This window comes from Mercurialis annua, linkage group LG2 (assembly GCF_937616625.2).
Source record: "Mercurialis annua linkage group LG2, ddMerAnnu1.2, whole genome shotgun sequence".
Classification (NCBI taxonomy): domain Eukaryota; kingdom Viridiplantae; phylum Streptophyta; class Magnoliopsida; order Malpighiales; family Euphorbiaceae; genus Mercurialis; species Mercurialis annua.
In genome coordinates this window covers 14,441,224-14,452,093 of record NC_065571.1, presented here as the reverse complement: position 1 = coordinate 14,452,093, position 10,870 = coordinate 14,441,224, and the positions used below count along the sequence as shown (strand labels likewise).

At 34.0% G+C, this 10,870-nt stretch overlaps 3 protein-coding genes across 4 annotated transcripts; all 3 read right to left on the bottom strand.

The window, feature by feature from the left end:
- Positions 1–3,108: 3,108 nt before the first annotated feature.
- LOC126668247 (uncharacterized) lies at positions 3,109–4,092 on the bottom strand. The gene is made up of 2 exons (XM_050361453.1): positions 4,073–4,092; positions 3,109–3,889 (listed from the first exon to the last, which is right to left on the bottom strand). The coding sequence occupies exons 1-2, from the start codon at positions 4,090–4,092 to the stop codon at positions 3,109–3,111; spliced, it is 801 nt and encodes a 266-aa protein (XP_050217410.1).
- An 86-nt stretch (positions 4,093–4,178) lies between these two features.
- Positions 4,179–7,186, bottom strand: LOC126668246 (uncharacterized). The gene is made up of 3 exons (XM_050361452.1): positions 5,821–7,186; positions 4,413–5,611; positions 4,179–4,364 (listed from the first exon to the last, which is right to left on the bottom strand). The coding sequence occupies exons 1-3, from the start codon at positions 7,184–7,186 to the stop codon at positions 4,179–4,181; spliced, it is 2,751 nt and encodes a 916-aa protein (XP_050217409.1).
- Positions 7,187–9,430: 2,244 nt separating this feature from the next.
- Positions 9,431–10,438, bottom strand: LOC126667973 (uncharacterized). Of its 2 annotated transcripts, none has more exons than XM_050361129.2 (2): positions 10,237–10,438; positions 9,431–9,967 (listed from the first exon to the last, which is right to left on the bottom strand). In XM_050361129.2, the coding sequence occupies exons 1-2, from the start codon at positions 10,357–10,359 to the stop codon at positions 9,608–9,610; spliced, it is 483 nt and encodes a 160-aa protein (XP_050217086.1). In that variant the 5' UTR covers positions 10,360–10,438; the 3' UTR covers positions 9,431–9,607. The 2 variants fall into 2 exon arrangements, with proteins under 2 accessions (XP_050217086.1, XP_050217087.1); XM_050361130.2 differs by having other exon boundaries at positions 9,431–9,952; positions 10,237–10,437.
- Between the last annotated feature and the right edge of the window lie 432 nt (positions 10,439–10,870).

The window sequence follows — 10,870 nt, the reverse complement described above, 5'->3', positions numbered from 1 at the left end:
TTAACATCCTTAACTTGAATACAGTAATCATCGAATTACAACCTTAAGCCATGAATATCTTATAACAACTTAACACCTCTAATCATAAGGACTAACAACATCTCTAATAAAAGCTTAACCCAGTACATTAGAGATTAAGATTAAGAAATCAAAAGGAAGAACAATGGCAGAAGCCACGCACGAGAACAATGGCAGAAGCCACGCATGATAACCGTACGACGATTCACACAACGGAATCAACACGGCTCGAACGATCTAATTAATCAATTCTAACAAATGTGGATGCTATAATCGTAATAAAAACCAAAGTCATGGCCCTAAACAATGAAAGGAATCGGCAGACCATGAATTGCACCAAGAATAGTATTAAACATTTCAAAACGATAAACCGTACGGCGATTGAAACGAGATTGATAGCGTACTGTTTTGCGAAAACGAGATTGGGAATCGTAGGTATGTGAGTCTAGAACGCCTGAGATCAAACGGTTTTGATTTCGATCTAGAAACGAGGTAGAACGATCAAAAATACGGAATTGCCGCTTTAAACATAAACTGAAATTCAACAAATTAAGAAACTTATCGGGACAACCACTTTGAGTGATGATTGCAGCAACGTTTCTTAGTGAAAATGGATGTTTAAGATGTCTAGGGTTTGTTTGTAGTGTGGAGAATAGATTAGGGTTGAATTTTAGGTATTTAAGTAGGTCGATTAGGTTAGAAACGAAAGACAAAAGTGCCCCCACGCACAGTAATCAATTCTCGAACGAGAACAGCCAAGCTGGGCTTGGTTCTCGTTCGAGAACTCCTGGTCTCGTTCGAGACCTGGCCCCAAAACGTGATTCTCGTTCGAGAATCTTAAGATTCTCGAACGGGAATTAAAAGAAAACAAGGGTCTCGTACGAGACCCTTAAACAACAACGTAATCCATTTTTTTTAAAACCAAACCTAAAACGAATCAAACCACGAACTATCCACGAAACTTAAAATACTCCTCAAAACCAACCCGGAAACACGTCGAAAATTATATATAAAAATACGGGTTATTACATGAGCTTTACATGATAATGAAAAAATCTGGAGTAATTAATGAAGCTCCTTTTCTTTCCTTGGACCGACGACTCACTTGTTCAGTACTTGCGTGTAGTGGGCCTGTGTTTTTTCGTGATCTTGCAAGAATCTTCCTAACAATGTCAAAAGAAAGTGCATGGCAAACCTTTAGTGTTTGATTGTTAATGAAATATTTAAATTCTTTTTAGCAGAATTAAAAATTTAGTTAGAAAATTGACACAAGGGTTTACGGTGGTTCAGATCACAAATCGATCCTACTGCACTACTCAATCAAAGATTGAGATTTGGAATTCACTAATTAAGATTCACAAAGAGTTTTCTATGCTAACTTCCAAACTTGGTGCTTTAAAACTAAACACCAACTATTAAATTTTTCAAAGCTTATCTTTAACTTCCAAGGATTGAGTTTTTCTAAAGTTAAACTCTAACTTGCAATGATTAAGAGTTTATAAGCTTAGTCCAAAACTACAAAAAAACAAAAATTAATTTAAAGATGAGAGTTTGTTGTTTTAAAATTTATAAATCATTAGTCTTGAAAAATTGCAAACGGGTTTATATTTATACCTATTGCAAACTGCAAACAAAGCACTAACGAAAAAAGTAATTTTGCAGGAAATAGAACGGTCGCGCCCACTACCCTTATGTTGCACCTGCGACATATGCCTTGCTGGAAAACATTCCAACGGCTAGTGCCACATGTCATCACTTTATTGGGGCTTCTGATATATATTTGCTGAGTCTTCAACTGTCCAATTTATTGCACTCGTGATGCTTGTATCACGCACGAGATCCTTCAACGGTCAATCAGGGTTTCAACTTTTTTTAACATGCCGCGCCCATGAAGGGTTTGTTTCGCGCTCAAAACTCTAGTGTCAAAATGATAAGGTTTACTATAGAAGACAAATATCTAAATTAAAAAAAAAATTGAAAGAACAAGTGTTTAATTATTAAAGACAAGTGTCTAAAATTAGGTTATAAATTTACAAATAAAAAAAACAAATCAAAATATATTAAGTATTTAATTATAAAAAAAATGTGTAAAATAATAAAATATAATTACTAATATTAATCATGTACTCCATAAGCAAGTTGGTGTGTATACTTAATTTAAACTTGTTAAGAATAAATTTATTTTAATATTCATTATGTTAATAAAAAATAAAAGATATAGATAAATTAAAATATAAAAATGAAAATTATAAAATTCAAATGAAAAAAATTAAATAAACAAGATAGAATAAAAAATAAAAAAATTACTAACATATCAAAATTTAAAAATATTTATAAACAACAAAATAAATGTAATAAATAAAAATATGAATTTGACAAAAATGGCATTTAAAAATATTTGAAAAAATAAAGAGATTAGTACATAAAAAAATTTTAATATTATAATGATTACAATACTATTTAGTGGATACATAATGTAATAAAAGATATAACAATATAAATAAAGACATAGTGTCAAATATAAGCATCTAAATGATCACCTGCATAAAAAAAAAACATGATTTTGAAGGAAAAAAAAAGAGTAAAAAAAAAGAGGTACGGTTGAAGTTGTAGCTTTTGGCAAAGTAATTTTCTAGAGATTGTACAATTTTGTTTTTAATAATTAAAACAAGGGTTAAATAGATATAAAATCATCACCTATATACGAAATTGCAAAAATAACACGACTTTTAAAACGTGGCAATTCAGGGCACCACCTTTCATTTTTTTTCAAAAACAACATGGGCACATTTTTAATGGCGTTTTTGCTGACGTGACATGACACGTGGCACTCTCATTTGGTGTCCAAGTCAGCAAAATTTTGTCTAAAAACGTGCTCATGTTATTTTTGAAAAAAAATGAAAGGTGATGTCCTGAATTGACACGTTTTAAAGGTCGTGTTATTTTTAAAAATTCGTGTAAAGGTGGTGATTTTATCTGTAATTAACCCTTAAAACAAATAAATGTTTGTAAAAAAATTTAAACCTACAACTTAGCAGTTTACTAGTTTTTTTTTTTATGGAACAAAAGCAACTAGCAAAGCCAGAAAAACTAAAACAAACTAGAACTTAAAGATAAGTTAACAGCATTTCCCTTCTGCAAATCAGAATTCCAAATATCTTGGAGCTCAACTGGCAGGTCGTCAATCCAAAATTTCTCCTCTTCGATAACAGCTGCAGCGGCTAAACCATGGGCCAGCTTATTAGCATCACGAGAGACCTTCCTCCATTGCAGCTGCACAAAACAAGAAGCAATGACCCTGATATTATCCAGGACATCACCAAGCTCAGAGATGATCTGAGTTTCATTCTGCAGAGCAGAAATGAGAGTTGCATTATCACTCTCCACAATTATTTTCGAAAAGGAACAATCCTTAGCTGCTTTGAGACCCCATAAAAGGGCTTCCGCCTCAGCCATAATAATCTCTGAACCTGTCTGTTTCTTCACACAACCTGCCATCATAACTTGACCAGCACTATCACGACTAACACATCCCATGCCCCAAAAACCATCTCTGAAATTACCTGCATCTGTATTCAGTTTTATCCAACCCTCCTCAGGTCTAGACCAGGTTTTCACCGTGATGTTTGACGATTTTTGACTAGCGCTATTGATCTGCTGAAAATCAAACAACGTGTTGCGGGCAAGCCTTAACACAATATCCCAAGGCATAGCATTACTGTTGAAACATAGCTGGTTGCGGGAGAACCATATCGCCCAACAGAGACGCCAGAAATATTCAATGTTATCATTATCAAAACGATTCCGGTACAAATTCGCCCAAGCAAGGAAACCCCCCTCTTGCAATTGATTAGTGTCAAGGCCTAACGGGCTAGCAAACCAAATTCCCCGCACACAATTACAATCTTTAAAAACGTGGTCTAGCGACATCTCCCAACTTTAACCGATGATGAATTGCGCTTTTCGTAGGAAGACTATACAACAAAACACGCCACACAAAATGCTTAATTTTAGGGGGAATATTTAATTTCCAATGTTATTCCAAGAGAAAGACATTCCTGTACCTGTAGCCATAGACGATTTAGGATTGCTAGACCCACTAATCTCTAGGTGATAAGCTCTCTTAACAGAATAAAACCCATTCGGAGAAAAATGCCAAATTAATTTGTCCCTGGTTGCTGATTGCCGGCAGTATAATTTTTGATGAATTCAGCATCAACAGGACAACAAGACTCCTCAACCATCTGCACGTTCCAACCATGCCCATGCAGATTAAATAACTCACTAACAGTCATCTCCATATTGACATCGGCATTCTTCGGATTGGCATAAAACAGACCCTCCCTCTGAAGCCAAGGATCTCAAAATACTCTAATCTGAGTACCATCACCAACTTTCCAGCGAACACCGCGCTTCAGCAGCGGGATGGCTCCGTGAATACTACGCCAAGTGTAACTCGCACCTGGTTTTAGTTTTGCTTCAAGAAAAGAGTGACGCGGGTAGTATCGAGCTTTAAGAACCTGAGCAACTAATGAATTCTCCTCATGAAGAAGCCGCCAACCTTGTTTAGCAAGCATGGCTGAATTAAAAGCGGCAATATTTTGAAAACCCAGACCACCACTTGACTTCGACCGACACAACTTTTCCCAACCAACCCAATGCATACCTCTTTCACTAGAACCATTTTTCCACCAAAATTTTGCCATTAAACTTTGAAACTCACTACAAATATTGAGCGGCATTTTGAAGACACTCATCGTATATGTCGGAATAGCTTGAATCACAGACTTGAGAAGAACTTCTTTCGCCGCTTTTGATAGAGTCTTTTCTTTCCAACTACTCAATTTCTTCCAAACACGCTCAAGGAAAATATTAAAAATCTCACGCTTAGAACGACCGACAAAAGTGGGAAGGCCAAGATATCTATCATGGTGAACAACACTCCGGACCCGTAACAGATTAGAGATTCCTCTCTTAGCCCTCATCGAAATATTCCGGCTAAACGAAATTGCTGTTTTATTAAAATTAATAACTTGTCCCGATGCGTCTTCATAACATTTGATAATACTTTGAATTTCCTTTGCTTCTTTCTCCGATGCTCTAGCAAATATAATTGAATCATCCGCGAAAAATAAATGTGATACAACCGGGGCTGACCGAGCAATCCGAATCCCATGAATTTTTCCTTCCGAGACCGCATTAGTAAACAAGCCTAAAAAAGCTTCTGCGCACATAATAAAAAGAAAAGGCGATAGAGGATCACCTTGTCTGAGGCCACGATGAGGCGAAAATTTGCTCTGGGGGACGCGGTTAATCATAATGGAGAAAGACACAGATGTTATACACTTCATGATTAAAGAGACAACTTGAGTCGGGAAACCCATTTTGTTCTTGACGGTTTCCAAAAAACACCATTCTACTCTATCATAGGCCTTGCTCATATCCAGCTTCATTGCCATGTACCCCTTTTTTCCTTTGTGAAAACTTTCGAACGCAACCAGGATGTTATCAGAGATTAGCCTGCCTTTACAAAAGCGCTTTGAGTTTGGGAAATAATCTCTGGAAGAACATTTTGCAGCCTGTTTGTAATCACCTTGGACACAATTTTATACAAAACATTGCACAGGCTAATGGGTCTAAAGTCTTTCATGGTTTCCGGATTTTTGACTTTAGGAATAAGCACGATATGGGTATGATTTAAATTTTCCGGGAAAGGAGCACCATGTAATATATTTAGAACAAAACGGCACACGTCTTCACCAACTACATGCCAAAACTTTTGATAAAACAACGGAGACATACCGTCTGGTCCCGGAGCCTTATGGGAATGCATTTGATTTATGGCTCTAACTACTTCTTCTCTCGTATACTGACTGCTCAGAAGATGAATACTATCTGTCGACAAAGTTTTGCTTATCCCCGCTAGAGCACCACCCATATTCGTCGGGTTTGATGAAGTAAAAAGTTGCTGAAAATAAGCTGTAGCTGCGCCATTAATTTCATTTTCTCCCTCGCACCAAATTCCATCTGAATTGAACAACCCATCAATGTGATTTCGACGTTTGCGTTGGCTAGCTTTTTGGTGAAAATAAGCAGTATTTTTGTCGCCATCTTTTAGCCATAAAGCCTTAGATCGCTGCATCCAAAGAGTTTCTTCACATCTGAGGAGCTCGTCAAGTTCACCTTCTACGCAACGAATCTGCTGATATTGGCTCCGATTAGCTGCATTTTGTTGAAGCCCAAGGAGTTGCTTCCTCTTCCTTTGAATTTTTTCTGACAGGTTCCCAACAACATCTTTGTTCCAAACCTGTAAATCATTCATATAAGAGCTGGTTCTATCGCACATCGGAAGCAAAGCCCCATTCGTAGTATTCCAAGAAGCTTTGATGACATTTTCGCAATCGTCCCTTCTGATCCACATTGATTCAAAACGAGCAACCTTCTTTCTCCTTCTATGAACGGCTCTCCGATTAGACGACTCAAGAAGAATTGGGGCATGGTCAGAGTTTTTCCGCAACAGCGTTAGAGCATAATAATTAGGAAAGAGGGTACTCCACTCCCCATTCCCCACTATACGATCAAGTCTTTCAAAAATCAGCTCTCTATCTCCATTCCCTCTACTCCACGTAAATTGGCTGCCCTTGAACCCCAAATCGCGAAGATTGCAATTTGCTAAAACTTCTCTGAAAGCCTGCATTTTCCGCTCCTCCCTATGCCTACCGCCCACTCTTTCTTTTTGCCAAAGAATCTCATTAAAATCTCCTCCAATTAGCCAGGCACCATGACTTTCTGACCCCAACTTTGCCAGAAGATCCCACGATTTGAATTTATCAGTTTCCGAAGGGAAACCATAAAAACCCGTAAACCTCCACACGTCATCTCCACGAGACAGTTTAACATCCAAGTCTATATGATTTGCAGACATAGACCTGAGATTAGCAGAGACACCTTCCTTCCATCCAACCACTAATCCACCACCATTACCCACACTATCAACGACTACAGTATCATAACCGAAAGTTTGAAAAATACAATCTATCTTAGCTTTTACTAACTTAGTTTCAGATAGAAAAACTAAGCTAGGGGAATACCGTTGTACTAGACAACGTAGATACCTGACTGTCCGAGGATTTCCCAAACCTCTACAGTTCCAGAATAAGTGATTCATTGCGACCGGCGGACTCGGTCAGATACCGAGTCGGCCGATAATAAAACGTTTATCACGTCGTTATTCTCTTTCTGTTTTTTCTGAACAGACCCCTGATCAATTTCCATTCTTACCACCTCATCTACTCCCATGATAGCTTCCTTTCTTTTCCCCCTACTTCCTGCTATCATCGGAGTCGGACTGTACAATTACACCCATGGGGTGTAATTTCCTCTAATATAAATCATTATTAGTAAAAAAAATGACTACAACGCCTGTAAAAATAAGTATAGTAGTTCGCTTCCTATGTCATTTTATATGGTTTTTGTTGGCTATTAAAATTTAAAAAATTTGCACAAAAAACTCTCTTTTTAAACTTATTTGTTTTCAATATCTCAATTTTAAAAATTTAGATATTGAAATTTTTTAATTGGTTTTAGTTGTACTCCCAGTTAGCAAAATAATTTATTTACATTTTTACTCTTCTTCTTTTAAGCACATGTATATCTCATTTTTTTCTCTCTTCTCTATTTTTCTCTTCTTTTTCTCTTTTTTCTTTTCCTCCTTCTTCTTCGTTTTTTTCTTTTATTTTCCTTTGCAACTTTTTCTCTTTACTCCTTTTTCTTCTTCTTTTTCTTCTTCTTTCTGTAATTTTTTTTTCTTCGTCTTTTTTTTTGCTAATTGTGAATGAGTTTAAGAGATAATATGATGGCTGGTAGATGAGAAATTTCTTCTTCTTCTTCTTCTTCTTTCTGTAATTTTTTTTCGTCGTCTTTTTTTTTTTGCTAATTGTGAATGAGTTTAAGGAATAATATGATGGCTGATAGATAAAAAATTTCTTCTCCTTTTTCTTCTTCTTCTTCTTCTTCTTCTTCTTCTTTCTTTCTATGTTGTTTTAAATTATTATAGTATCGTTTTCTGGAGTTTTTTTTCAACTTTTTTCGAAAAAATCGTCATTTTTTTCATTAATGATGTTTTGACTTGATTTTCAAACATTTTTAATTAATTTTAGAAATCATTTAAAACTGTTTTTTTCGAAATTGTTTTATACTGTTCGAAACCTATGTAAAATGTTTTATACTATGTGAAACTGTTTAAAACTGTTATTTTTAAACTGTTTGAAAGTATTTGTTAGAAATTGTTTTAGACTATTTGAGACCTTTGTAAACGGTTTGAACCTGTTATTTTTTTAGACTTTTATAAAGTGTTTTTTAGAAATTGTTTTAGACTGTTTGAGATTTTTCTAAACGGTTTGAAACTTTTTGATACTGTTTGAAACTGTTATTTTTTAGACTGTTTGAAAGTGTTTTTTTTTTTTTGAAACTGTTTTAAACTGTTTGAGATCTTTGTAAACGGTTTAAAACTGTTTTATATTGTTCGAAACCTTTGTAAACGGTTTGAAACTGTATTTTGAAACTGTTTGAAACCATTGTATAATTTTTTTAAATGATAATAAATATATCTTTTAAAAACCGTTTGAAACCGTTTGAAACTGCATTTGAAACTGTGTTTCAAACTGTTTGAAACCGTTTTTAACAGGTTTTTAATGAGAACAAATAAATTAAAAATTTATAGTTTTCTTTGTTTTTGAAAAATATCAAGGTTGTTAGATCTGAATTCAAAGTAAAATTTGAAGCAATTTGATTATGAATTCAAAATTCGAGCGAATCAGAAACTAAAATTGAAATTTGTAATATATTTAAAAAAGATTATAGTAAATTGCAGAAATCAAATTATTATAAAATGAAGATTTCGATTTAATTTGTTGAATTATTAGTTATTTTTCATTAAATAAGTTGAGAAGATGAAGAAGTAGAAGAAAAAGAAGATGTTTGCTGCTTATAAAACATGTAAAGTAAATATGGAGTACAAATAAAAGTGGCAGAGTAAACAAATAAATAGTTAACACGCTTAGGTAAAGAAATCAAGTTGGAACTTTTGAATTAAGGAATGCCAATATTGTTACAATTTAAGTATTCTCCTAATTTTCCCTTAAAATTTTCTTGTTTAACTAGTTCCATCATTTTAGACTCAGTTTATTGAAACTAAATTAGATAATAGTATCACTATTTTAATGTTTTAATTTAATTTTAAATTCATAATACAACTTTTGGTTTGTGACCAGGTTCCATAGCATATTTCTGGGGAACAAAAAACGAACTAAACATATCAAATTATCAGGCCAAGACAAGCATGCCATCAACCCACATCACACAATAGGTCTAATACACTACTAAACCTAACTTCTTTAGCAAGTAAAAAAACTTACAATCGGAAAGATTTATATTTATTTATTTTTCTCCAACTTAACATTTTGATAAGAAATTTTGAATCGGAAAGATATCATTAATTAAACCACAGCGACAGACCACATAGGTTTAATAGAATATTAAACCTAACTTCTTCAGCAAGTAAAAAAAATTGAACATCCAATATCATCATTCAACTAGCTTTCTTCAATACCTCATTAACATTCGTTTCCACATTTCTATATTCTACAGTATCAACAGGCCCTTCAAACTTGTGCATCTCATCAACAACCGCGTCCTCCTCGTTATTGTTACCGTTAACCGTCTCTCTAACCTTCCGGTTCGCTTCCTTTCCCGCTTGCCAAACACCATCCATTGCCTTTTTAGCTGTATCTCCAACAGCGTCTGCAATTTCTGTAGCTGTTCTAACCCCTTCTATTGCCCTATCAGCTACAAACTGTGTTGTAGAGTTTTCGTCGTCGTTGTCGATGACGGCAACTTGTTGCTTTTTGCGTGTTTCTGATACTGCATTGCTACCCTGAAAATTGCTACCCTGAAAATTAAAAAACAACATATCTATATTCCAACAAAATGTATTTTAAGAATATAAATATAGAATTTGGACAAAATAACATATTGAAAATATAAATTATAAGGTTAGAAGGGAATTTATAAACAGATGAAATACTTGAAATATTTGAACGATATCTAAATTTTATTATATAATTTAAATTGATGTTAAGATTTTAATAAAAATTCTATCTTTTAAAGTGTTTAAATTTTCATTTTCATTTTTACTTCAACCGAAAGGATTTAATATACCTGAGCATGTTGAAAAGCAGTAGAAAAGCATGGCTTAGAAAATCTGATGGCAGAATCAAAATAAGTTGAAGAAGCTCTTGAAATATTGATGCAGGCTTTCTTTGCCAAATAAATTGCTGCCATTTTTTTCTATGTTTCTTATCTCTTAATTAATTATGTTTGTGAAAATGTTGAAGAAATGATAGAATGGGTGGGATCAAATGCCATTACAAATCGGTGTGATTGTGGATATGAGTGTACTCGTTTTGAGGGCAAATTGACACGTTTTTGTTTTTTAAAGGAATTTTTGACATCTTTTTTGGCCTTTGACACGTTTTGCATATTGTGGTAATTGAGAATTCTAACCAAGACATCATTTTTGTAGTTTCTTTTTTTTATTATTTATTCATTGAATTTATATTTATCTTTAACTTTTCTTTTATAATTAGATGATTTATAAGTAATTTATAAAAAATTTGGTAACTAACATGAGGGTCTTATTATCTCTTAAAATTAAACCTTTAATTAGTAATGTATAATTTTAATTAAATAAAAAATAAACTCATTTATAAAAAGAAGAACAGTCATAATATATTTATATTTGGATTATGGATCATCTATATTTTCATAGTTCGGAAAGGGTATATAACTCATT

Bases quoted from the DNA above. Each gene is read 5' to 3' on its own strand.
- LOC126668247 (XM_050361453.1), bottom strand. From the start codon at position 4,092: ATGGCTACAGGTACAGGAAT. The intron at 3,890-4,072 runs GTCTTTCTCTTG...TTGGTTTGCTAG, and splicing joins ATGGCTACAGGTACAGGAAT to CCCGTTAGGCCTTGACACTA.
- LOC126668246 (XM_050361452.1), bottom strand. From the start codon at position 7,186: ATGAATCACTTATTCTGGAACTGTAGAGGTTTGGGAAATCCTCGGACA. The intron at 5,612-5,820 runs GTATGTCTCCGT...ATTGTGTCCAAG, and splicing joins TAAGGCTCCGGGACCAGACG to GTGATTACAAACAGGCTGCA. The intron at 4,365-4,412 runs GTTGGTGATGGT...CCTTGGCTTCAG, and splicing joins AGCGCGGTGTTCGCTGGAAA to AGGGAGGGTCTGTTTTATGC.
- LOC126667973 (XM_050361129.2), bottom strand. From the start codon at position 10,359: ATGGCAGCAATTTATTTGGCAAAGAAAGCCTGCATCAATATTTCAAGA. The intron at 9,968-10,236 runs GTATATTAAATC...TTTAATTTTCAG, and splicing joins CTGCTTTTCAACATGCTCAG to GGTAGCAATTTTCAGGGTAG.